Source organism: Elaeis guineensis, chromosome 4 (assembly GCF_000442705.2).
Source record: "Elaeis guineensis isolate ETL-2024a chromosome 4, EG11, whole genome shotgun sequence".
Lineage (NCBI taxonomy): Eukaryota > Viridiplantae > Streptophyta > Magnoliopsida > Arecales > Arecaceae > Elaeis > Elaeis guineensis.
This window is the reverse complement of record NC_025996.2, coordinates 119,554,639-119,579,674: the sequence shown is the minus strand read 5'-3', so window position 1 is coordinate 119,579,674 and position 25,036 is coordinate 119,554,639. Positions and strand designations below refer to the sequence as shown.

The 25,036-nt window shown below is 40.5% G+C and overlaps 1 protein-coding gene across 1 annotated transcript in view; it reads left to right on the top strand.

Moving 5' to 3' along the window:
* The first annotated feature begins 21,131 nt into the window (after nucleotides 1–21,131).
* LOC105042727 (NADH dehydrogenase [ubiquinone] 1 beta subcomplex subunit 7) overlaps nucleotides 21,132–25,036 on the top strand; it is a 26,042-nt gene continuing 22,137 nt past the window's right edge. Inside the window, exon 1 of the mRNA XM_010920024.4 lies at nucleotides 21,132–21,569. Within this exon, the coding sequence (XP_010918326.1) occupies nucleotides 21,208–21,531 (324 nt within the window). The 5' untranslated portion in view covers nucleotides 21,132–21,207 and the 3' untranslated portion in view covers nucleotides 21,532–21,569. The remainder of the gene's footprint in view (nucleotides 21,570–25,036) is intronic.

Sequence of the window (25,036 nt, the reverse complement as noted above, 5' to 3'; positions counted from 1 at the left end):
CGAGGTGGCTGGGATAGGGACAGTCAGGGTGAGGATGTTTGATGGGATTGTGAGGACATTGACAAATGTAAAGCACGTCCCGGAGCTGGAAAAGAATCTGGTGTCACTAGGCTACTTGGAGCGCAGTGGATACAGCTTCAGCAGTAGGGCTAGAAGCGGAGTACTGAACATCTTCAATGGAGCTATGGTGGTGATGAGAGGTAGGAGGTTGGACAATAACCTCTATCGCATAGAGGGATCTGTGGTGACGGAGAGTCTGATGCAGCAGCTGCAGCACAGGACCAGCAGGGGACTTACAGGATGTGGCACTACCGCCTAGGCCACATGGGTGACAGGGGGCTGAGAGAGTTGAGCAGGAGAGGACTCATCTCTGATCTGGAGGATGGTGCTACAGGAAAGATCTATGAGCCTTGCCAGATGAAAAAGCAAAGGAGAGTTCAGTTCAACATCAGTATAGCCCGCAGTGCAGTCCCTTTGGAGTTAGTACACACGGATGTGTGGGGACCAGCCCCAGTTTTAGCTAGGAATGGGGCCAGATACTTCATGACCCTGATTGATGATTTCTCAAGAAAACTCTGGATTTACTTCATGAGAGAGAAGTCAGAGGTCTTCACTAAGTTCAAGATCTGAGAGCGGAGGTGGAGAAGGAGCAGGGGAGGAGCGTGAAGTGTCTGAGGTCAGACAATGGCGGGGAGTACACCAGCAGAGAGTTCCAGGACTACTGTGAGGAGTGTGGGATCAAGAGACACTTCTCAGTTTGGGGGACTCCACAGTAGAATGGGGTGGCCGAGAGGATGAACAGAACACTTTTGGAAAAGGCACGATGCATGAGGCTGCAGGCAGGGCTTCCAAAGGAGTTCTGGGTTGAGACAGTTGACGCAGCGGATTACTTGGTCAATCGATCACCTCACACCAGGTTGGATGGCAGGCTTCCAGAGGAGGTGTGGTCTGGGAGGATAGTTGGGCTGGGCCATCTACGGGTATTTGGGTGCACAGCCTATGTGCACATTGGAGCTGGTGAGCGGAGCAAGCTAGACGCCAGATCACGCAAGGCGGTGTTTCTAGGCTATCCGCGAGGAGTCAAGGGATACAAGCTGTGGGATTCCTTGGAAAAGAAGGTCATCATTAGTCGGGATGTGACTTTTGATGAGGAGTCAGTCCTATGGAGGCGAGCAGGCATGGAAGAACAGCAGGAGCAGGAGGAGGTCCAGCAGGACGCTGCTGGACAGCTTACCTCTTTGATTTTGCCTCTTGCAGGTACTATGGGAGGAATGACATTCAGGTGGAGAACCTACCTAAGGTGTCTCCATAGGTGGAGAGGACTCGGATGGATGATCGAGGTGGAGAGGTCCAGCAGGAGCAAGCTGGATCGAGGACTGATATCGGTGTTGCCCTACATAAGCCCAAGAGGACCATCAGGCAACTGGACCGATATGGCTTCGAGGAGATGCTGTCATATGCCCTGGTGATAGCAAATGGAGACCCATATACGTATCAGGAGGCTATTGAGAGCCAGAATAGAGAGCGGTGGGTCCAGCGATGTCCGAGGAGATGCAGTCTCTCCACAAGAATCAGACATGGCGATTGGTGTAGTTGCCACAGGGGAAGAGGCCCATTGGCTGCAAATGGGTCTACAGTCGCAAGGACAGAGTGGAGCTGGTTGAGGCCTTGGGACACCAACGTGGAGATTGTTATGATCCAGGTGGTGTGCCCAAGACCCAGGGGACCAAGGCTAAGGTCAAGGTCCATCATTCATGAGGACTTCATGGAGGCTCTAGGGCTAGTTGGGCCCTAGGTTGAAAGACTGTGGGCCTTTCGGGTTCTTGAGATCTAGGTTATGTGGGCCTCAAGGAACCAACTCTTTATGGGTCAGGTCTGGACCCAGGAGAGGTGAGATTAGGTCGAGTCATGGGTGTACATGGGCTTGGGTTAACCTAATCTCCCATAGAGTTGGTCAAGGGAGTTTTAGGTTTGGGTCACTTGACCCGGTGTTTATATATACATGTATTTGTATAGGTTTGATTAAGCCAAGAAAAAAGATGACTCTTTCTCCCAAGTCTCTCTCTCTCTTCTTCCTCTCTCTCCAGCAATCTTCCACGCACCAGGAGCAAGAAACCCTAGGGTTTCTTGCCACCAGTCCAGATAAGGAAAGAAAGGAAGGGAGGCGCTAGCCCCTTTCCTCTTGCAGCCGCCTACCAGATCTGCTCTCCCCCTTTGCAGGCACCCAAACACCAGATCCAGGATCTGAAATCTCTTTAAAAGAGGTTGGTACAAGTCTCTCTCAGATCTGAGTTGATCTAAGGTCGTTTGAGGTGCGGGTGAGATCTCCATCAACAGATCTACAGGAAAGGCTGCAGCAGGACAGATCTGCGAGGTCTATCTCCATCTATCTTCTTCCCCATCTAGAATACCCCGATTCAAGATCTACAAATTGGAGGACCTCGGTCCAGGTTTGATCTGGTTGGGTACTAGATCTTAGATTTTTTAGAGGTGGTTTCAAAGGCGTTCTTCATCTGGAACGAAAGGCTGACGAAGAAGACAGCAACCAGGCTGATTTTGTCAAGGGCCTTGGATCGTGTCCAGAAGTCTCCAGATCTATTCGTTGCTGGTTTCGCTGCACCCAAGATCCATGGGAGGAGCCAGGATCGTGCTCCAACAATAGATACCCATAGTCATAGCAGCAACTTTTTTCCTATAGCCAATTTAAGGGTTACTTCCTCAGCCCTCTACCTTCCCATCGACTCTACACTAGAGTCCACAGCTCAATTGAGAGAAGAAAAAATCGTAAGGACAACATTGAACAATCTTGATGTACCTACTCTAGGTGTGTCTTTATTTCTTTAGACTCTCCAAGTATTTACCTCTGAACTCTTTCAAGATTTCTTTATTATCAATACTTTGATCAATTCAAATAAGGTGCTATGATGATCTTTTATATGATAGCTAATCACAAACTATCCATATAAACTAATCAGAGATTGCAGGATCAAATCCATAAGCAATTCTTTATGCATGATTATGTCGAACCTTTTGAGCTCTTTAATGTCTTTGATCATTATTAAATAATGATTATAGACTGACTGCCCTTCACACATCACACACGCTGTGCGACTCTGATCATCTCACAATATTTGTAGATGAATCAACATATCATAGACAGTGAACATGTGCTCATACATAACACTTATCTTAATTGTCATTGTCCATCCACTCATCAAGTATAGCTCGTTGACTATGGATTGGATGGATTGTAAATATTAGAATAATCTGATAGAAAATATAGCTTAATTTTTTAAAATTAAAAATAATTTTTAAATTTGTGAGCCAGTCTATGTACTCGATTTCGGTTAATCGATTGATATCTAAGATTTAAGCTAGAGGGTTGGAAGCTGATACAATAAACAGCAGAGAGCAAAGATTTTAATTAGATATTTATACTTATTTTATGATTTATTCTAAAAATTTTTAAATGCAAAAAGAGACTCTCACTATTTTGTCAAATCTTCTACACTCTTTGGATGAAGAAATGAAAATCCTAATGCGACGATTGAATTTTAGTGGGTGCTGCGGTCCCACCGATGCCGTGCACCTCATCTAATAATTATTGGAAACATGAATAAACACCGATGCATGGACAACTCTTTGTCTGGATACTTCTCTAAGCATGTTGCAGCCACTTAGTCTCTAAGTCATGTGGGCTCACCTAATAGTTATTGTCCGCACTTCTTAGTTAAGCCAGACCCACTGTTCACAAGCAAGTGCAAAGTCATCATTGAATCCCTCACCTAACAGTTATTAGGTCCAACTCCATCTTTATCCCACAGTAACTCTTTGCTAATAGAGTGGTTGCGTGTTTTCGATACAACTGAACCACTGTGACCAGCCGAGAACAACCAATGCCGGTAGCACGCCCGCACATCTACAACGGTGGAAGACCTTGAACTTAATATTTGATGGAAAGATTTGGATTTAGGTCTTATCTAATCAGTCATCACATGACTGATGTAATTGGCATGTGCTAAATCAAACCACCAAGCAACCATATTTGATATTCAATCTTCCAAATTGGCCAGATAAGTGAGATTGATGGGGGTCCCCCCATTGCTTTTCTTAGACACCAATAAATTGACCAGATAAGTGAATGAAATCAATTATATAATCACCTTTCAATTACTTGTCTTAGACACCAATTGGATAATTGATCCGAATAGGTCAGCTTAGGTGAATCAGACTCGAGCTACAGAGCCGAATTAGATCCTTAGGTTAATTCAATTCTACATATAGATGTCAATCGATTCGATCAACAATAATTATATGATCTAAGACTTTATTGACCTCATCTTAATCAACACTAAACTCAGTTTGATCAACTACTAAATCGATTTAGACCCAATATGATCAAATCAGAAACCCTTTTATATAATCCAATTATAGGACCTAACTTGATCTACCCATGACCAATCCCTCATGCATAAACACTAATTTCAAATCTTAAATCAAAATTTTTAGATCTAAATTCTTTGCATAAAGAGTAAATTTTGATTTCAAAATAATTTCAGATCATGCATACAAATATGTATTATATACATAAACAAGTTCAGATCATAGAAACAAATTTCAGTCCTAAATATACTTTCATATATCATATATATGAATCATAACAGATCTCGAAACTCTTTCAGATCTAAATAACAAAACATATATCACATATATGCTGAAAAAATTAGATCTAAAAATTCAATCTAATTAAAAATTTTAACATTATTCTAGGACAACCATACAGCATAATAAGTTATGCCAGGGCAACCTTATGTCAGAATAACATCAAAACCTTTCAGATCTGAAATTTTTCTCTACAGATTTTAAATCTAAATCTTAATCTTATGCATATGATGTGGCTCTGATACCACTATTAGAGTTTTATAGTTTTATACACGCATGATTTTACAAATCGAGTACATAATAAAATTTTAAAAATTTTTAGATTAAATTTAATTTAATCTAAGCATGCATAAGATCATATCTTCAAACTATAATCAGAATCATCATATGTAAGATAAGATTCAGATATAAAAATTAAATAGAAAAAAATAAATATAAAACATACCTGGACATGGATCAATCTTCAACGTGAACAGATGATCATGGATGTCTTCCGAAGGTCCCTTGTAGTCGCACAAGCGTCTTACCTCTATGGGTATTTACATGAGACTCTGATCTGATCATAAGCCTTTTGATCTCACCGAGGTGCTAGCTCCCTTACAGAGATCGCATCTTGATAGTTAAAAATCTTCTTTTCTTCTAAGACACTTTTAGAGAATAAGAAGATGTAGGAGGATCTTAATCTCTACACTAGAGATTATGAGAAGAATTCTTTCTTCTCTTTTCTTCCTAAAATTATGCACCAAATCTTTACAATAGAGATGTAAAATTTTATTCAACTTTTGAACAAAACAAGGAGGAGACATCCATATCTAAATATGGACTAGAGGGAGAGAAGAACATATCCTAACAACCAACTCTTGGTTGTTACAAGAAAAAAGAGATTATAATAAACTTACCTCACGCCACCTTTCTCCATGCCGTCCCGTTCCCTCCCATGATTTTTCACACATAAAAGGGGCTTCTATTTGGGCGTCAAACCTGATTGTTATCTCTTATATCCCATCCCATGTGATGGGATATTTAAAGGCCTTGGATGAGTTAGAATTTGAATGGGAGAAGAGAGTCCAAAATGTCTAGGACTCTTCCAATTTGATGCTGCCCAACAACCAATTTTTACATGCTAAAAAGAGAGGATTTCTTTCTTTCTTACATGCCAAAAAGGGAAGGAATATGGCATCAAAAATTAGTTATGGCATGGACCATAGGTGGCACACAAATCTAAGGTGGATGTGGAGTCCTTTTAGTGCAAGGAAAGGAAGAGTTTTAGTCACATGGGACTCTTTATTAAATTACTATTTTAAATCTAATTAAAATATTAATTAATTCTAATCATATTAGGATCAGATTAGACTCAAAAAGATGGAAATCTAAATCTGATTTGGAGCCCAATTAATTTAGATTGGATGTCTTCTAATTGGAGGAGGAGTCCTAGTCCAATTGGACTCTTTCTTGGTGCTTGAGTCAAACTCAATTTTAATCCTAATCCCATTAAGATTTGGTATAGTATGAAAATAAAGATTTCTAGTCCTATTAAGAATACATACATCCTAGTCTAATTAGGAATTAGGTCAAATCCAAATCTTAATTCAACTGAGGCTAATCATCCAATCCTTTTGAGGTTATTCTATAACCCTATAGGGTTGATTAAATCAAATCTAAAATGAGTCAAATTAAATCCAATCAAATTGAACTTGATACAAGCCTTAATGCTCAATCAAATTGAGTCAATTAGCAATCTTATTGCTAATTAATCCTCCTATAACTCACTAACTCTTTAGCAAATTACATAATGCAATATTTGTATTAGATCAATTATCAATCAAATTGATAATCAAATCCTTTTTATGATTCATAATCATAATTCAACCATCTGATCAGTCAAAAGCTTCTTTTGTGTGTGACCCCATAGGTTCTATTCTATCTGGTAATGAGATTTATTATGATCTCTATCACAATATCATTGAAACTCTTTTCAATAGATTGAAACAATTCCAACTCAGCCCACCAAGGATCATTGATCATTAAGATGATCCTTGTGAGTCTCATAATCCATCAATGACACCTAGCAGTATGTAGTGACAATCCAACAGAATAAAATATGAACCTCTAGGTGCAGTTAGCACATGATACAGTCTCTCTACCATGAGTTCCGACCAGATGGCAGGTCATGGATGAATCGTCAAACCTCAACATCGATCATATGATAGATTCAATCAGCTTGAGTCCATATGTGATTCTATAAAAACTCTTTTCATCAATCACAATGCTATGGTCATAAACTTAAGGACTCAGTCTCTTAAATTTTATAGGACTACTTCCTTCTGTTAGGGTCAATAGATCCCATCTTGATGCACACCTCACTCTTACAGTGGACCAACTGTTGCCAACATCCACTACAAGGGCTCTTTGAGATCCATATTGATGTGTCTGTCAAACTCCAACAGTCTCACTGCGAGCAGTAATGTCATCTCAGATCAAAGAACCAGTCATACAACTGCAGTATCGAAAAAGTCACTAACGAGTAAGCAGACATCCATGTGACTTTTCATGTTGGTCATGCTCAGTGCTAGTTATTCTCTAATAACCACCTGCACTCTCACTCTAGTATCTCTACACTGTAGATTCGAGACCCATCTGTCTGAAGGAAGCAATTCGTACACTGATCTATCCAGATCAATCACCATCCCCATGATGATCCTATGATCAGAAGCAATTTAGGAATCAACTATTAATGACATATGCCTCAAATTCTCTACTTTTAAAAGAATGTGTCATTATCTTGTTAATCCCTTGAATGATTCATGGACGCATAAACATGAATGGTACTATAACTGCCCAACAAGTACAAAATCATATCTTAGAGATATAAAATATATCAGCCAAGATTGGCTTCTAGGGCATACATCCAACAGGGCTAACTAGCCAGACCCTTAAAATACCATTGAGGAGGATACAAGATGCCATAGGCACAAAATGCCGCAGGCATACGCTACCTCTCGCACGAAGATGAAAAGAGTACAAGATACCGTAAGCACAAGATGCTGCAGGCACATGCTGCCTCTCATGAGGGCTAACTAGCCAGACCCTTAAAACACCATCGAGGAGGGCACAACATGCCGTAAGCACAAGATGCTATAGGCACACACTGCCTCTCGTACAAAGACAAAAAGAGCATAAGATGCCATAGGCACAAGATGCCACAGGCATATGCTACCTCTCGTAAGGGCTAACTAGCCAGACCCTTCGAACATTATCGAAGAGGGCATAAAATGCCGCAGGCACATGCTGCTTCTCGGATCAAGATGAGCTGAGTCTGCCACTCATAAGATGAGCCAGGCACAGACCGCTTCTCATGATCTAGCTGAAGACGAGTAGCTACTCACACAATAAATAAAGCATTAGTTGCCTTTTGAGCAAAGTGGTCTTTGCTTTCTCCAACTATTCTTGATCAGCCCTAGCACATAATGACTCGCTGGTTGGTTCGAGACACCACCTAATCAAGACTCCTAGATTGGAGCGAGCTTAAATTCTTAAGTCCGAAATCACACGTGACTAAAGTAATCCTAGGCTCCCCAAGTCGGAGCTAGCCTCTATACGATAAACCAGAGACATAAATACAGGTACGAGACATAAGCATGACAGAAGCAAGGTAATTTTTATTAATTCGAATATTTACAAAGGATGGGTGCCTTAAGCACTGCTTTACAAAAAAAAAATGAAGACAAGATTTTTTTTACATGGCGTTCTTAGCGCCATATTACACACAAAGAGAAGATCATGCCGGTCCAGAAGATTATGTCGGTCCAAAAGATCATGCCTATCTAGAATGATCAAGAATAGCGTCATCATAGGTGACATCAATGAGTGGGTGGCAGACACTCTCCTCAGTCTCCAGCTCAAGGATGAGGAGGCTCAATCCTCATTTAATGAGGAAGCCTCCTCATCGTTGTTCCTGGGCTAAAAGAAATGGAGCTCCAAATACAGCATTATCTGTAGCAGACGGGCCTTACAATTCTTGAAACCATCGATGAATCCATCGGCGGCAATATCTATAATCTCGCTCCTAAACTCTATAGAATTTTGATACTCCTTAATATAGTGAGCTCGGACCTTCAGAGGAATCTACTCAAACTGGGGGGTGCGATGACCCCGGAGCCTTAATGGAGATCACAAGATGGAAGGTGCCCAATGAGAGGAAGATGGACCTGTGCTTCTGGCTCTCACCCTTCTCTAGACTTTTCTTATAAAGGCCCATCTTTCCTTTACCTTGGCCTTCACCAATGGCAAAAGGGGATGCAAAGAGGAGTGCGGGGGTGATGCCATCACAACAGGAGAGAGGAGTTTCTACGAAGAAAGAAGATGGAAGATTGAGATTTTTTGTCTGATTGGCCTCTATTTATAAACACCAACATCTACATTAATCACCAATCAACGATCAAAAGGAGCGTGGCTATCCATCAGACAATTAATGATGTACCTTCCCATTATCAAAAATAAATCTTGATGACGCTTCGCGGACTGGGACATAGAAACATGGCATGTTCTTACACGTCCTATGCTCTTTCTCAGGCATAACCTTATCAAAAAAGTCAACAACCGTCATTCTCTATGATCACCCACATTAAAAGAATAGAATGAAGTTATCGCTCGGCTACTCACCTCGGAGTGTATTATTAATTAATTGTTACAAAGTGGTATTAACAAATAATCGCCTTGGATCGGCATGCACAAGTGAAAAAGATCAGATATGATTAAGATATTTTATTTATTTCTCTTAAGTTTTTATAATGACCATGAAAGGTCATACTACAAAAGAAAAGAAAAACAAGAAGGCGACAAGGTAGTGCCTGGAGCTGGGGCACCTATCACAGAGACATTCACTGCGATGGAATTTTAGATTTCATCTAAGAAGTCCAAATCCAATTTTGGATGTTTGGTGATGATCCTATTCTGGATTGACTGCTTCCCAGCATCGTAGGCATCAGCAGAATATTCGGCTTTCTCATCCTCATACTCCTCGGAGGCTCGAAAATCTTCAACAATTTTAGAAGCAACCTCTGCTGTCTTCTTCTCTGCCACCTCCAGTTGGGCCTTGAGCTCCTTTATTCTTCCCAATATCCATGAGTTCTCCTCGACAGCTTCTCTTAATGTAGCCTCAGCATTCTCGGCTCTCCTATCAGCAGTATCAGCTCTCATGGAGACTTCTCCAGTTTCTCTTCAGCCTTCTCTTTTTCACCTTTAAGCATCCCAGCCTCGAGCTCGAATTTCTTCTTTTCTTTCGTGAGCTCATGGGAACTCTCTATCCACCCATTCAAATAATGGGTGAGCTGGTAAAAAAAAAAAGACCCTTGTGAACAAACATTAGGCATATATACAAAATGAATAAAATTACAGGAGGAAGCATATTCGGATGAGACAGTTCATAGCTGCTTTCCTCATCTCTTTTCGAGGGATGTTTAGCAGCTCGTTTGCATCAGTAGGAAGAAGCATCCTGGAGAGCAACTCACTCACCAACCAGAGGTCTCTCAAAGCTTAAGCCCCGAGCTCAGAGTGGCTGGAGCAGCTCCTGATGCACTGGCTTCCCCTTAGCTGTCGCCTCGTCTGAGGGGCGACCAACAATAGGAGATACTAGTTGAGCCGGCAAACTTGGAGGAGCAAGCAAGCTCAAAATTACCTCCTCAAAATCTTGCTGTTTGGTCCTCTCGGTTGCCTGTGGTAGCCGAAGAAATAGGTGAGCCACCACGCACCCATACGATTTTAAAGTCATCGGTAAGAGGAGGCCTAGATTCTTCTGACTCCAAAGATGGCTATGTAGGACTCCCAACTCTGACACGAGTACGCGCCCACCTGTGGGCTCGACTATCCTTTTTCATAGGATCTTCTTTTTTGGTAGACTCAGGCTCTTCCTAGCAACCACCTCTGCAATCAAGGCAATCAGATTATTAGGGTAAGAGTAATGAAAATCAAAAGAATTTAAGATATAAGCAGTCGACTTTCATATACCTTGGAGAGCGGCCTGGCCGATGCCAACGTTAAATAGTATATGGACCGACAATAGCTCCTTTAGATCTGAAACCTTGAAGCCACATAGAATTACTAAATCCTGCTTTAAGCAATCGTGCATCGGAGGTTCCTTTAGTGTGGCCTCTTGAGGTTCGTCCTAGCGACGAAGCCCCAATCTTTGTCTGATGTCTGAGAAACAAAGATGAACCATGATTTTCAACCATGGACGGCAGAAGGCATGCCCAAAAACTATAAATAAAAGCCATCTTTCTTCTTCTGAAGCGTCACATACCACCACCCGCGCGAGTCTGGATGTCGTCTAAGGCTGAAAAGAAGGCGAAAGAATGTAGCACTGGGATCGATCCCAGCCAAGATACATACTATGACAAAGCCATAGATATGCTGTCAAGAGTTCGGCACAATCGTGCATGGCGATATCTCAAAAAATCGAAGAAACACCACAAAGAAGGGGTGGAAAGGAAGCCGCAACCCTGCTCAGAAACACTCCTCATAAAAGCTCATCCGTCCCGGAGGTGGTTGGTAGACTCGGTCATCCGGACCCAGAACTTCTAACTGAAACTCTAAAGGGATCTGGTACTATCCATGAAGCACTACTATGTCCCTCTCAGATAGCTCAGATCGAAATCCTAATGGCACAAAGGCAGAGTCTTTGAAGGTCATTTCTCTCAAAGCACAGAAGGTGGTGGAAGAAAGAAGTGCCTATGTCAAAAGAGGAGAACAACAATTTGAAACTTTGTAGAGCCGACATATGGTCTTGTCTGGGGATTTAAATAATTTCTGAACCAATAAAACATCCAAGAGCTGTCTCCCATCAGTACATTAATTGTAGGAGATGTGAATCGGTGAAAAGCAAACACGCACACGATGCATGAAAACCACTGGTGGATATAATTTCTACCATCGATTTAGTAGTTAAAGCCAATGACAGGTGTTGCAGCCAATCTCCTATTGCACTAGCTCTGACAAAGAGCAACCTACAAAAGAAGTCCACAGATCGAAATTGTATCTGACAGAGATCTTCTGATTTTTATGTCAGTGGAAGTAGTGAACAGCAAATAAAAATATTCAAAATGATAAAGTATTAGCCCATAAATGTCTTACCAATGTTGTTCATTTACCTCTCTCTTATAGGCAACTTAGATGTAACCGTCGAACAAGTGGAGTCCCACTTTTTATGGCACTAAAGGATAGTTAACTCCTATTATTGGATCATAATCATGGAGTTAGTGGGCAGTTTATAGCCATTAACAATCGTGGTATGTGGTTATTATCCACGATTGTGGTATCGTGATTGTAGGCAGTCGGCCATTAGTCAGTCGACCATTATGATGCTAGTTCGGTCATGAAGATGCTGCTTCGATCATGATGGTCAGTCGGTCATGATGGTCAATTGACCATTAGGCAATCGGCCATGAAGATACTGCTTCAATCATGATGGTCAGTCGGCTCTGAAGATGCTACTTCGATTATGATGGTTAGTCGGTCATGATGATATTGCTTCGATCATGAAGATGCTGCTTCGACCATGTCAGTCAGTCATGACAGTCGGCTGTGGCAGTCGACAGTTTGATAGTTGGTAGTTTGGCAGTCAGCCATGATGACACAGTGTTGATCATGAAGATGCAGGTTCGGCCATGATGATGCAGGTTTAGTCATGATGACTCTGCTTCGGTCATGATGACTCTACTTCAGTCATAATGACTCTGATTGGCCATGACCTACAGACTTAAAAAAAAATGGGATGACTGATGAAGATGTTAGAACCTCACCTCATGAAAGTTGAATTATTGAAGTTTCTTTCCTTCCAAAGCCTTTCCTCTTGAGATCTCTTGACTCTTCTTATATAAGTGTGGAGCAAGGGGCCGATCTCGAATCGAAGGGAGCAGATCCGATTATCCCAATAGTTGTCTCCCACTCTCAAGTCCAAGCCTGACATAGACGATGGAAGTTAGCGTATCTTCTGCCATGACTTTAAGCTCCAATTCTATGGTCATTTCAACTGCAAATATTAATGATTCTCTCAAAAATAGAATCTCCAATCGTTTTGTCATTTCTTTCTCGGCTCTCTTCTTTTTTTTTTTTGATTACCAAAGCTTAGTCTGACTTTTCTTTGTCATCATACCTTTAGTTTGATTTTTGTAGCCTTCAATCAAAAATGAAAGAAATTTTCTAAGTGCTGAGTCTCCCTGAATGTGATCATCATTCGTCATAGATGACATTGCAGAGTTGAGTTGATGTATTTTTTGATTGACTGTATTCGAGTTTGTATCATCTGTCCGACCATGGTTGAGTTGACATATTGTTCCATCCGATCGTAGTCGAGTCGGCATATTCATCTGTCCGATCAGAGTCGAGTCGATACATTCTTTCATCTGATCGTAGATGAGTCAGTATATTATTTCATCCATCCATAGTCAAGTCAGCATATTATTCCATCTGACCATAGTCGAGTTAGCATATTATTCTATCTGACTGTAGTCAAGTTGGCATATTCTTTCGGCCGACCGTAGTTGGTTGGTATATTATTCTGTCCAACTATGATCGAGTCAACATATTGTTCCATCCGACCATAGTCGAGTCGACATATTGTTTCATCCGACTGTAGTCGAGTTGGCATATTCTTCCGACCATAGTCGAGTCGACATATTGTTCCGTCCGATCGTAGTCAAGTTGGCATATTGTTCCATCCGACTATAGTCGAGTCAACATATTCTTCCATCCGACTATAGTCCATTTGTAGATTCGATCGATCGAAATCGATTTGTAGATTTGATCGATGGAAGTCGACTTATTGTGAATGCTGAATATCGAGAGCTGGCATGTCATGAATATTGGGGGGGCTAGGAGTCGGCACGCTACGAGTGTCGAGAGTATTGTCAGTGCGGAGTGGGGCAGGATAGCTGTGCCTTGAAGGTACAGCCTGTGGTGCTAGCTACTTTGATTGCTGTTGTCGTTGTTCTATAGTCTGTTAAAGACTGTGAACAGCTTTGATGAGTGTCTTCATCTCAGCCTTGAAGCTTACCTCAATAATAATGGACGTATTCTAGACTTTTCCTCTTACCAGGATAGTGGTGGCTCGACATGATGGAAACATCAAGCCAATTGTTGTTTCAGAGATAGAGAAGGAGATCATTGTGGGGTATGGCGACTGTGCCTAAATGGCACTGTATACGGTGCCAGCTTCTCCATCACCGGTTGCTACTATTGTTGTTGTATTTGCTGCTATTGAAGGCTGTACACTACCTCTATCAGTATTTTCACCTGCTGCACTAAGGCAGTAAATTGCTAAGTGTTCGTGGTGCGCCCGGACACGAGGAGCTGGGCTCTACTGGTGGAGGTGGAAGCAGGAGATCTTCCCAATGGGAAGACTACCTGGTGGAGATGTTCTGGGCTCTTGTTTTCGTCATGATTGGATTCGTTTCGCTTTCTACCAGGTGCGTCAATCTATTGCGGCCAATCTCCTGTTGTGCCTAGCTCTGATGAAGAGTAACCTGCAAAAGAAGTTCACAGACCAAAATTGTATCCGATGGAGATCTTTCAATATTTAAGTCAGTAGAGAATGGCGAATAGTAGATAGAATATTCAAAATAATAAAGTGTTAGCCCACAAGTGTCTTACCAATGCTGTTCATTTATCTTCCTTTTATAGGCGACTTAGGTGTAATCGTCGAACAAGTGGAGTTTCGCTTTTTATGGCACTAAAGGGTAGTTAACCCCTATTATCAGACCATAATCATGGAGTTAATGGATAGTTTATGTCCACTAACAATCATAGTATGTGGTTGATACCCATGATTGTGGTATCATGATTGTAGGCAATCGGCCATTAGTCAGTCGGCAATTAGTCAGTCGGCTATTATGATGCTGGTTCGGTCATGAAGATGCTACTTCGACCATGATGGTCAGTCGGTCATGATGGTTAATCAGCCATTAGACAATCAGCCATGAAGATGTTACTTCGATCATAATGGTCAGTCGGCCATTAGGCAGTCGGTCATAAAGATGCTGCTTTGGTTATGATGGTTAGTCGGCTATGATGGTCAGTTAGACATGATGATACTGCTTCGGCGATGAAGATGCTACTTCAGCTATGTCAGTTGGTCATGACAGTCGGCCGTGGCAATCAGCAGTTTGACAGTCGATAGTTTGGTAGTCGGCCATTTGGTATCAGCCCTTAGCGGCCCTTAGGCCGTTGGTCATGATGATGCAGGTTCGGCCATGATGACTCTGATTTGGCCATGATGATGCAGGTTTGACCATGATGACTCTGCTTCGGCCATGATGACTCTACTTCGATCATGATGACCTTGGTTCGATCATAACCTACAGACTTAGAAAAATATGGAATGACTGGTGAAGGCGTTAGAACCCCACCTCATGAAAGCTGAATTATGAAAGTTTTTTCTTTTCTAGAGCCTCTCCTCTTCGGATCTCTTGACTCTTCTTATATAGGTGGTATAGAGCAAGGGGCCGACCTCGAATCGGAGGGAGCAGATCCGATTATCCCAACAGCAGGCAAATCATGCTTTATGTCACTTTCAAAGGGATGCACAGAGATGTGCACCAACACCTCCCCACATAGAAGCAATTCGAATTTTTACTTCTCAAAAGCTGTGCAATAGGTATGAGACGTCTGGTCTAGATCGAAATTCAAATTATAATTTACTGTATTTTACGATTCTAACTAAATTTAATCTAGCTCGGATTATGGCTTGGCCCATGCCTTACTCAAAATGGCTTAGATTATGCACTCACTTAAATTACAATGCTAATTAAGTTTTATGATTTCAAGTTATAGCCAGGTACCTAATATATATTGACGCTCGATCCATATTCCTTAGAGCATGATTTGTATCCATCCATACATGGAACCAAAATCAAATGCATTTATATATTCTTATGAAAATTCGATTACAAGATTGGAAGGTCCAGATTATAAAAAAAAAAGGGAGTGGAAAACATAAATCACTACTTAGAAGCATTACAAGGGCAGCTATCTACGAAGCAGTCTTCCTCAGCACAGACATTCCCATCGATCTGAATGGCTGCGTCGATGTTACTCACCTCGACAGGAAAGCGGGATGCCCTCACAAATCTCTCCGTACTATCTACCACCACAGTCAACAAGCTCTTATCCAGATAGTCAGTCTGCAAGGGCTCGATGGGATTTAAGGGAAAATGCACCCGGACGATAGTTCTATACTTCTCGAAGCCCACGAAGAACACCGTCTTGCAAGCTTGGATGATGATTTTGGTTCCATTCTTAGCCAACCGACTTTCTTTATTTTTAGTATTTTTTAGTAAAAGCCCTTGCTCTATAAATTTATCCCAGAGGAGTTTGTAATTTACCTTCCTCTTCTCCAACTTCTTTTTCAAATTCTCCACTTCTGACAAGGTCTCCCAAGTTTTAACAGATAGCCCTGGAGATGCCTGACCCCTTTAGAAGTAGAGCGCCCATCTCCCCGAGGTATTCTTTCTCCACGACTCATGCCTTCTGAAGTGCTGGCCCTCTTGGCTGGACCCTTGCTAGGACTCCTTCGAGAATGAATTTCGGGGAGGGAAAGATCTCGGCTTCTCCTTCTCCCAAGTGACCTCCTCAGCTACTCCAAATCATTATGGATCCGGTGGTAGTCTCCCTCAGCCTCTAACCTCTGTCTCTCAAGACTTTCAATCTGTCTCTTGAGATCCTCGACCCTTCTTTCGGCTTTAGACCTCTGCCACTTGAGAGCTTTAATCCACTTTTCAGCCTGTCTCAATTCCTCATCTCGACGATCAATTATCTCTCGAGCTTCGTGGAGGGCCTCTTCAGAAGAATCGAGCTCCTTCGCCAGCTCACCATTCTTGTTCTCTATTTGCTCCGATTGATATTTCAACAAATCAACTTCCTCCCTTGCCACCGTAAGTTTCAAGGACAGATCATCAGGGGTGGAGCCAACAAAATTAGCGAGGTAATGTCCTACCTATGCAAAATTTTATGAATAAATGTCGAAAGCATTGCAGGAGGTGGAAGATTGAAAAATGAGTGTTTGGAGACCTTTTACCTAAATAAGAGATCTGAAGTCGCTCAACATGTGTTGTTGCACTTCTCGTCCATCCAAAGACTACCCTTCAAATAAAGGAAGAAAGTCCCTTAAGAGTTTTGCCATAACTTGGAGATCCTCTATTGCTGAGAGAGCAAAAGATGCTGGCTGCGAGGGACCTTCGTGGAGGATAGCTATAGGGATACATTGGGCACCCATCATCGGCTCTCAGGACTCATCAATCTCCGTGCCCACTTTCGACATCCCTTCGAGAAGACTGGTCGCCCCTTCCGCTCGTCTTTTCCTTGCCGAAGCTCTTGATGGATGGTTGCTCGCATCCTCTCCTTGTGCTTGCTCCACCAATATTTTTTCTAATGAGGTCTCCTCGAGTGTGGCCATCACGACTGTCGGCAAAGGAATCACAGGCTCGATGATCGAAGTGAGATTCTCATCTCTTCCAACCTCAGATTTCGATATGACGACTGAAACTTGGGTGTCACCCCTTACCAGAGTCGGTGGGCCAATGGACAGAACTCTAGCCTGCCTCCTGTGGGCCGATATCAATTCAAGCTTCTTCACGTGCTGGGGATCCATCTTGCCTCCAAGAATCGCAATAGACCAATAGAATAGGCGAAGGTTGCTATCGCCTTTCGACGCTCTTGAAGCATGAATTTAAAGAGGGGGAAGGAAACGAAAAACTACCATTGAATAATTAAATTTCTCAAAAACTAAAAAGATTATTACCTAAATGGTCCCATCGTTTACGGCCGTCCATATCAATTGCGCTAAGTTGACATCACCTGTTTTAAATGCTGCAAACAGGTGTCAATTCGAAGGTGCGTACGCCCCTTTATCCGAGGTATTTTTGGGATATTCCTTTAGCTTGACCCTCAGGCTCAGCAGTAGGAGGTAGTGTTACAGTAGTTACTGTGAGAGCCTCGAATCGATGGTTGCCATGAGCGCTCAGATCAGCATGGTGTCGAAAGCTACTTCAAATTACCAAGCCACCAATCATTACGCAGAGCCAAGCTGTCCACCCCGAGTGGATCGCTCAGGCGTAACTGACTCCTCCAATCCTATGGGAGCGATTGAAGGCTGGATTATCTTGCCTATAATGGTATGTTCAACGGTCCTGCAATCTCGAGATCTACGATCTCATAGCTGTGCAACCAGCTATTCGATATCTTTCTATATAAAACACCAGAGCCTCAAGGACCAGGTAAGCCAATCAACCCCTCTCAGAGACTTCGTTGCTACTTTATTATTCTCTAAGTCTGACTTGAACGTCGGAGGATCTTCATCGGAGCCACACCTCTGATTTGAATTTGTTTTACAGGTCACTCCAGTGTCAGCATCTCTGTGTGAGTTTCAGTCGCCCTCTCTCCAATCTCGACCGATTCCAACAAAAACATACATAATACATATATATATATATATATATATATATATATATATATATATATATATATATTAAATGAAGACATTAGTTCCGTTCGCTATTTTTTTTTCATTTGACACGGTTAAGAGGTTTTACAAAAGTGGTGTTTTGATTTCAATAGAACAGGAGGAATTCACGCCATGAATCATTTTTCCACAAGTTTTTCTCGCCACCTACTCCAAGACCCAACCAGACTCCGCCATCCACCGACTCCAAGACCACCTGATCATGGGACCCGAAGGCCACCCTTCTCTCTTTATTAGATATACTTCTATTTCTCTATCTATTCCAAATTTATTATGTTATGGTTGCGGGAATAGATACTCAAAGATGAGATCAGGGGTTTGGAAGAATGATCCAGATTTTAGGGGTTGGAAAAGATATGCAGAACAGAGAGTAGTTTGGATGGGATTCTGGGAGCATCCCACTATCTGGTAGTGTATACTTATGTGGATTAATTTGTTCAACATTTTTGATAGGTTCTCTGTCTTTTTTTCTAAAAAAAAAAAAAAAAAAAAATGGTAGGCACTTAGGGTTCAATATACTTGGCTTTTGACTAATCATTGGTCAGATTGATCCCAAGCCAACTTCTGATCGCATTCCAACCATTTTTGAAAGGTTTGTTTAAATCTGAACTAATTTAGCATGAGTATTGGAGACTTTGAAGACTGGACTTAGGGGGTTCAAGAACTGAGAGAGGCAAGCCATGCACTCATTTGTGGTATATAAAGTTAACGGATGGAAATGCTGAAGGAATGAGAAAGCGAGTTTTATCATTATTCTTATGATCATCGTGATTCGTGCAACTTGTGTTCTAGTTGGAATAACGGAGTAAGATACTAGCCATCGCGGCGTACATTAGCATGTCAACGTCCTATACGTCAACGTGCGCCATCGAGGCCGTCGTGTGGGACATTGAGGGCAGAAACGGTTCCGTCCACATTTTTCCTTGGAGATTGAGATCTTTGCACCTTAGCGTAGGTTAGCGCCGATGATATTTATGATTTTATTGATCCATATATTTTATAAATTATAATTAGTATATATATTAAAATGAAGATTTTATCAACGTTGAGCCTCCATTTGACAAAGTCGATAAAAATTTTATGACACATTGACAAGAGGTTTCGTTATCATGTTTTTCTATTTTTTTTTATTTTTTTGTCACCAGGAGTCTTATCGTGCGAGGGATTTGGAAGTGAAATTAGAAAGCTTAAGTGATGGTTGGACTTTTGTTTTGATATTTATTTTATAAAAAAATTTATTTTTTAATTTTTTTAAAAATAAATAAATGGTTAAATAGGGAAGCTTAGACGGTGGCTGGACTTTTGTGTTAGATAATTTTTTTTCGAAAATTTTTATATTTTATTTTTTAAAATAAAATAAAATAAAAAATATTATGGACATCTTTAAATTTAATTAAAAAAATATAAAATAAAAATTATAATTATCTCTAATATTTTTAAAAAAATTTATATTTTTTTATTATTATAATAATTATAAAAATTTAACCGAGATCATCATACTAATCTTTTATATATATATATATATATATATATATATATATATATATATATATTAAAATAAAGATTTCTGTGTTGGCAGAGCCTTTATTTGATATGTGTATATGTTATCGATAAGAAAGTAGAGAGCGTGGGAAAGAAACGAAAGGATTACGGTAATAAAGAGGTAGCATGGCTGCATGTATGATATGTGGATTGAGATGAAAAAAAGAGAGAAGGCTAAGAAGAAGAGAGAGAAGAAGTCAAGGAGGAGGCCTCAACGTCTGCAAAAATGAAGACGAGTAGTTATTGAAATTGGAAACTAGCTGCAGTGCTGGATTACTACCATAAATTTTTATTAAAAATATATAAAATAAAAAATTATAGTTATATCTAATTTTTTTAAAAAAATTTATATTTTTTATTACGATAACGCCCGTAAAAAATTAATAGAGACCATCGTACTAATATATATATATATATATATATATATATATATATATATATATATATATATATATTAAAACAGAATTTTTTGTATTGACGGAGCCTCATTTGATATATGTATATGTTATCCATAAGAGAGTGGAGAACGAGGAGAGAAAATGAGAGGATTATGGCAACAAAAGGTGGCATGGCTGTATGTATGATATGCGGGCTGAGATGAAAAAAAAGAGAAGTCAAGAAGAAGAAGGAGAAGAAGCCAATGAAGAGACCTCAGCATTGGCAAGAATGAAGACAAGATGGTTATTGAAATGAAAAACTAGTTGTAATGTTAGAACTGCTGTCAAATCCAGGCTGATCAGAGTTAGAAAGATTTGTTGCTTCAAAAGGCTGCAAATCTCACAGAACCTCATTTCCTAGGGCTTCCACAAGGCTGTTGCCACTACCACCTCCCCATGGCTCTTGTGCTATCACCAATCGTAGAAAAGGAGAGGGGAGGGCAACAAATGCATCTTGGGGTATGTATGGAGGGTGGGATATGTGGGTGATTCTGTGTGAGAAAAAAAAGAGAAGGTGGTGTGCTTCTTCGATGATGGCCATGCATGCAGTAGTGATATAAATTTTGAGTTGTAGAAGAGATAAAATAGGATTTTAAAGAAGGAGATAGAATGGTAAAATATGTAGACCGAGAGAGGAGAGTGGATGGATTTCTTGGTTGTTCGAGTGGACTGAATGAAGCTCTCCATTTTTTTTTTGAGATATCTCTACCCCCAAAAATGAAACACTGATCAAATAGTTTTTATTTTTACTTACCATTTGATCATTGCATCTCATGTTTTTATAGGATTATAACTATAATTATTATTAAAATTTATTATTCAATATATAATAATAATTTACCTATTATTTTTTTATTTATTATAATTATTATATTACTATAATTGTTGGAAAAAGGAGCGAAAATTAGCACCGTCCGATGGCACGAGATGTGAGATCCGGGAGGCTCCTTTTTCGGTTTAGCGAACGCGGTTCCTCCCGACCAGTCCAAAGAAATATCGCAACAACCAGAGAAGAAGAGAAGGGACGAGAGCATACAGAGAGAGGAGCAGAAGGAAATGGCGGAGGAAGAGGTGAAACTGGGATCGTCGAAGCCTATGATCGCAACGCAGGAGGAGATGGTGGAGGCCCGCGTGCCCATTCCCTACCGCGACCAGTGCGCCCATCTCCTCATCCCCCTCAACAAGTGCCGCGTCGCCGAGTTCTACCTCCCCTGGAAGTGCGAATCCGAGCGCCACTCCTACGAGAAGTGCGAGTACGAGCTCGTCATGGAGCGCATGCTCCAGATGCAAAAGATCCGCGAGCTCGAAGAGAAGAAGAAGGCCGCCAAGCTCCAGGGCAAATCCCCCATCCCCCTCATCCCCTCCACCGCCAATGCCTGATACCATTCCCCCTTCTACTTCTTCCGTCCTTTCATCTGGTCAGTCTCCGATTCAACCAACCATATTGATTTCCTTTTCTTGTTTCTTATATAATTGATCGTGTTGATTGATTAATTGATCGATCGATCGATTGATAATGGGGTTGGATGGAATCTTGACTCGTTGCTGATCTAGCCCTCGTTTTGGAACTTCAGATCTTCAAGAAAAAAAGGATTTTTCTTGAGTCTCAGGGTTATGGGTTTCCGAGGGGATTCTTGTTTGCCTTGTCGGTGTGTTTTGGATTTTTTGATTAGGGTGTTTGTTGGAATGTGGTGACTTAGAAAAGACGGTAAATTTGGTTCTTTTTGTTTCTGCCCTGCATTGTATTGCTGCTTATTTTGGTTTTTGGTGTGGATTGGTTATTTGATCTCCTTCTCAAGTTCATGGACCTTTTCCTGCAGTTGATGTCAAATCTTTGTAGTGATCAGCCTAGTATTAAGAAATTTATACTTAATTACAAAAAGAAAATTTTATTATGCTTTGAGATTGAATATATTTAGACTTCCTTGTTCCTCGTCTTAAATGCTCTTGTGCCTTTAAAATAACGGGGTTGGTGATGGGTGTAAGGTAAGAGGTGAATCAAGGTTACAGTCTAAATAATACATGGCATTTTCATTTTTTTTTCTAAGGCACATGGCACATTTCTCAGGAAGGATATGTCATTTATATTCTTGATGATCATGGGTGAAATTTAATGCATCGCTATTCTGCAAAAGGGGCAAACTTTTTCCTTCTTAGTCAACTTTATGAATTCTTTTTTGTTCTTGATATATAGTAAGGACCTCGAAACTAGTAGGCTTCCCAATTTTCTTTTCATAACTTCCATCCATGTTGTTTTAGGTCCTTTTTGATGTGAACCTTGTATAAGTGAGCGGTTGGAGTTGATACCTACTGCCACTGAGTACATGTAGACGCATGCATTGTTAATATGAGCAATTAGGTTATCTACACTTTTCTTTAGAAATATCTTAATTTTATAGGGGTTTAAAGGTTATAAATGCTTTTTGTATTGGACAATCCCCTTTATGACTTTTTCAAAGGAAGAGAGAACAAATGCACATCTTTATGTAACAGGGGGTGCTGCTAGCAATCCCAAATTGTGGAGCGGAAATGATCACCTAGAAACAAATGGTTACAACCCCTCCTTTGTGCTTATTACTTGTAGATAGGCTAATTGTTTGGCTCCTCAAATAAAATCATTGGTAGTAAGATAAAATGAGTTGGTTTAGGATAAAGGGAGTGGTAATGTGGGTTGATAGAAACATGGACTTGTGAGCAAAGCAAGCCTCAAATTATGGTTCTTTTACAACAAAATTTTGATGTATAATAGCATATATGATAGGTGAACTTCCTGTGTTTATTCACTTGATATATCACTACCCTAATTACTTGAATATGTGTAGGTAGTGGACATGCTATAAGACAACTGTAGGTAACCAATGACCACTTAACATAAAGTATGCATATATTTAGACCTTTTAACCAATTCCCATACTTAGGCAAAACAATTCCATGCAAAACTTGACGTGTAGTTCAATGCTTTTGATTTAAACTATTCAAGGTTGCCAAACTGCCTAGGTAGTGACTGACTTAAAGGCAAGCCTAAGCAAAATGTCTAAACAACCAGGTGGGCACCTAGATAAGAAGTCCATATAATTAGTAAAATTAATATTTATCATTCATTTGTTTTCATATAGAGAATTATAGAGAAGGCATACATAGGATTATAGAAAATGATGGGAGAAATAAGAAAAATGAAAAGATGAGAATCAAAGATGATACGAGATATGCTATTTTCTCTTTCTTCCATTGGTGGTGACTCTCTTAGAGACCTAAGTTGAACCCTAGGTTATAGTTGGGTACTTGAGATAAAAATCCTTAAAAATAATAAATAAGTATGGCTTTATACCTACAATTTTGATGTTGAATTAGAAACCAATGGAAGGGAAAAAGGAAAAAAAGGAGAACTAAAAGTGAAATGTGACTTACAACCACCTGCTGCCAACATTTTCCACCATGTTCAGAGGGCAAGAAAAATGTAAAGTGGAAAGCTGGAGTGGCAAAGAAAAAGAGAAAAAAAAAGGAATAAAATGGGTGAAGGAGAACAATAGATCCATAAAAAGGACAGCAAAAGGAATTTGACTTGGTTGGTCACACCTTCTCATCATCCATTTTCTCTTCTCTTCTCTCTAGCTGCTAGCTTAATGCCCATATGTCTTCTCTGTCCCTCTTTCTACCATTTCCTTGTTGAAGACTCTTTTCTTTATTCTCAAGAGAGGGGCAAAGGAGATGGTTGGAAAGAGGGATGAAGAATTTGTCATCCGTACTAATATGTAACGGAAACTTCCAAATTTCTTTTATACATTTAATGCACTTTCACGTGAAGATCTATCATGATCAGAACTAACAACCTACCATCTTTGGTGGGACAATGGATAAACTGCCATATCCAAGTGGTCATTCCTTTTTGACATGCATTGTATGTGTCAAAGATCTAGCATGTTAATTGTCAGATGGTTTAAGGACACTTTGATCTTAGATAAAAAAACTATTTTAAGTGGTCAGATAAATGCAGACAATGTTTTAGCAAGGGGTGGTGAGATGATATAGTCAGAGTTGGTCTTGTTGCTCCTAGAATGTCTAAGCTATTATGCATTTAAAAAAAAAAAAAAAGAGTAGTGCAAATTTTTTCTTACATCCCTTGCACGCCTTTTTCTGGCCATCACTTCCCTTTTCCATGATGATGTGATTACATGGAAGTAGATAAAGATCACCTGCCAATTCATCCACTTCCCTCTCTTTCCCTCTCTCGTTGTCTTACAAACTTATGAACCTCAGTGTAGGTGCAACTTGGCAATTAGAATAATTGTCATGTCAATGCCAATATATTACAAGAGCAGCAATTTAAGGGGATGGTTGGGCTTTTTGCAAGTCCAAAACAAATACCAAGTCTATAATGGCCACAAATTTCAAGTTGTTGATTAAGTCTATAGAAGAGACATGTTGTCTATGCCAAAATTTGCTTACCATGCTTCAAAAATTAAAAATAGCAAACACTAATAATAAATTGTGGGGCCTCAATATGTTTGACCTCGTAACAGAGAATGAGTATGATTCAGGCTAAGTAAGCCAATGGAGAGCATAAAATGATCCTAACCTAAGATTTTATAGATTTTAAGAAGGTTTTAGTCAAGTATATGTTCCTGGAGATGATATCAAAAACAAGTTATGCCATTTGTGTAGGAGATGTTGGCTCAGGTGTGGTGCTTTCAAGTCTCTGATGTCCATGGGAAAGGCCAATGTTTGAAGTCCAGGAAGTACTCATGGAGGTTCTAGCGCTGGTTTGGGCCCTAGGGTGGAGGCAGCCAGCCTTCATGGTTTTGAGACCCAGGAGTTATGGGCTTTGAGGGGCTAATTCACTTTTGGGCTAGGTTTGGATCCAAGGAGGGTGAGAGCATGCAAGTCA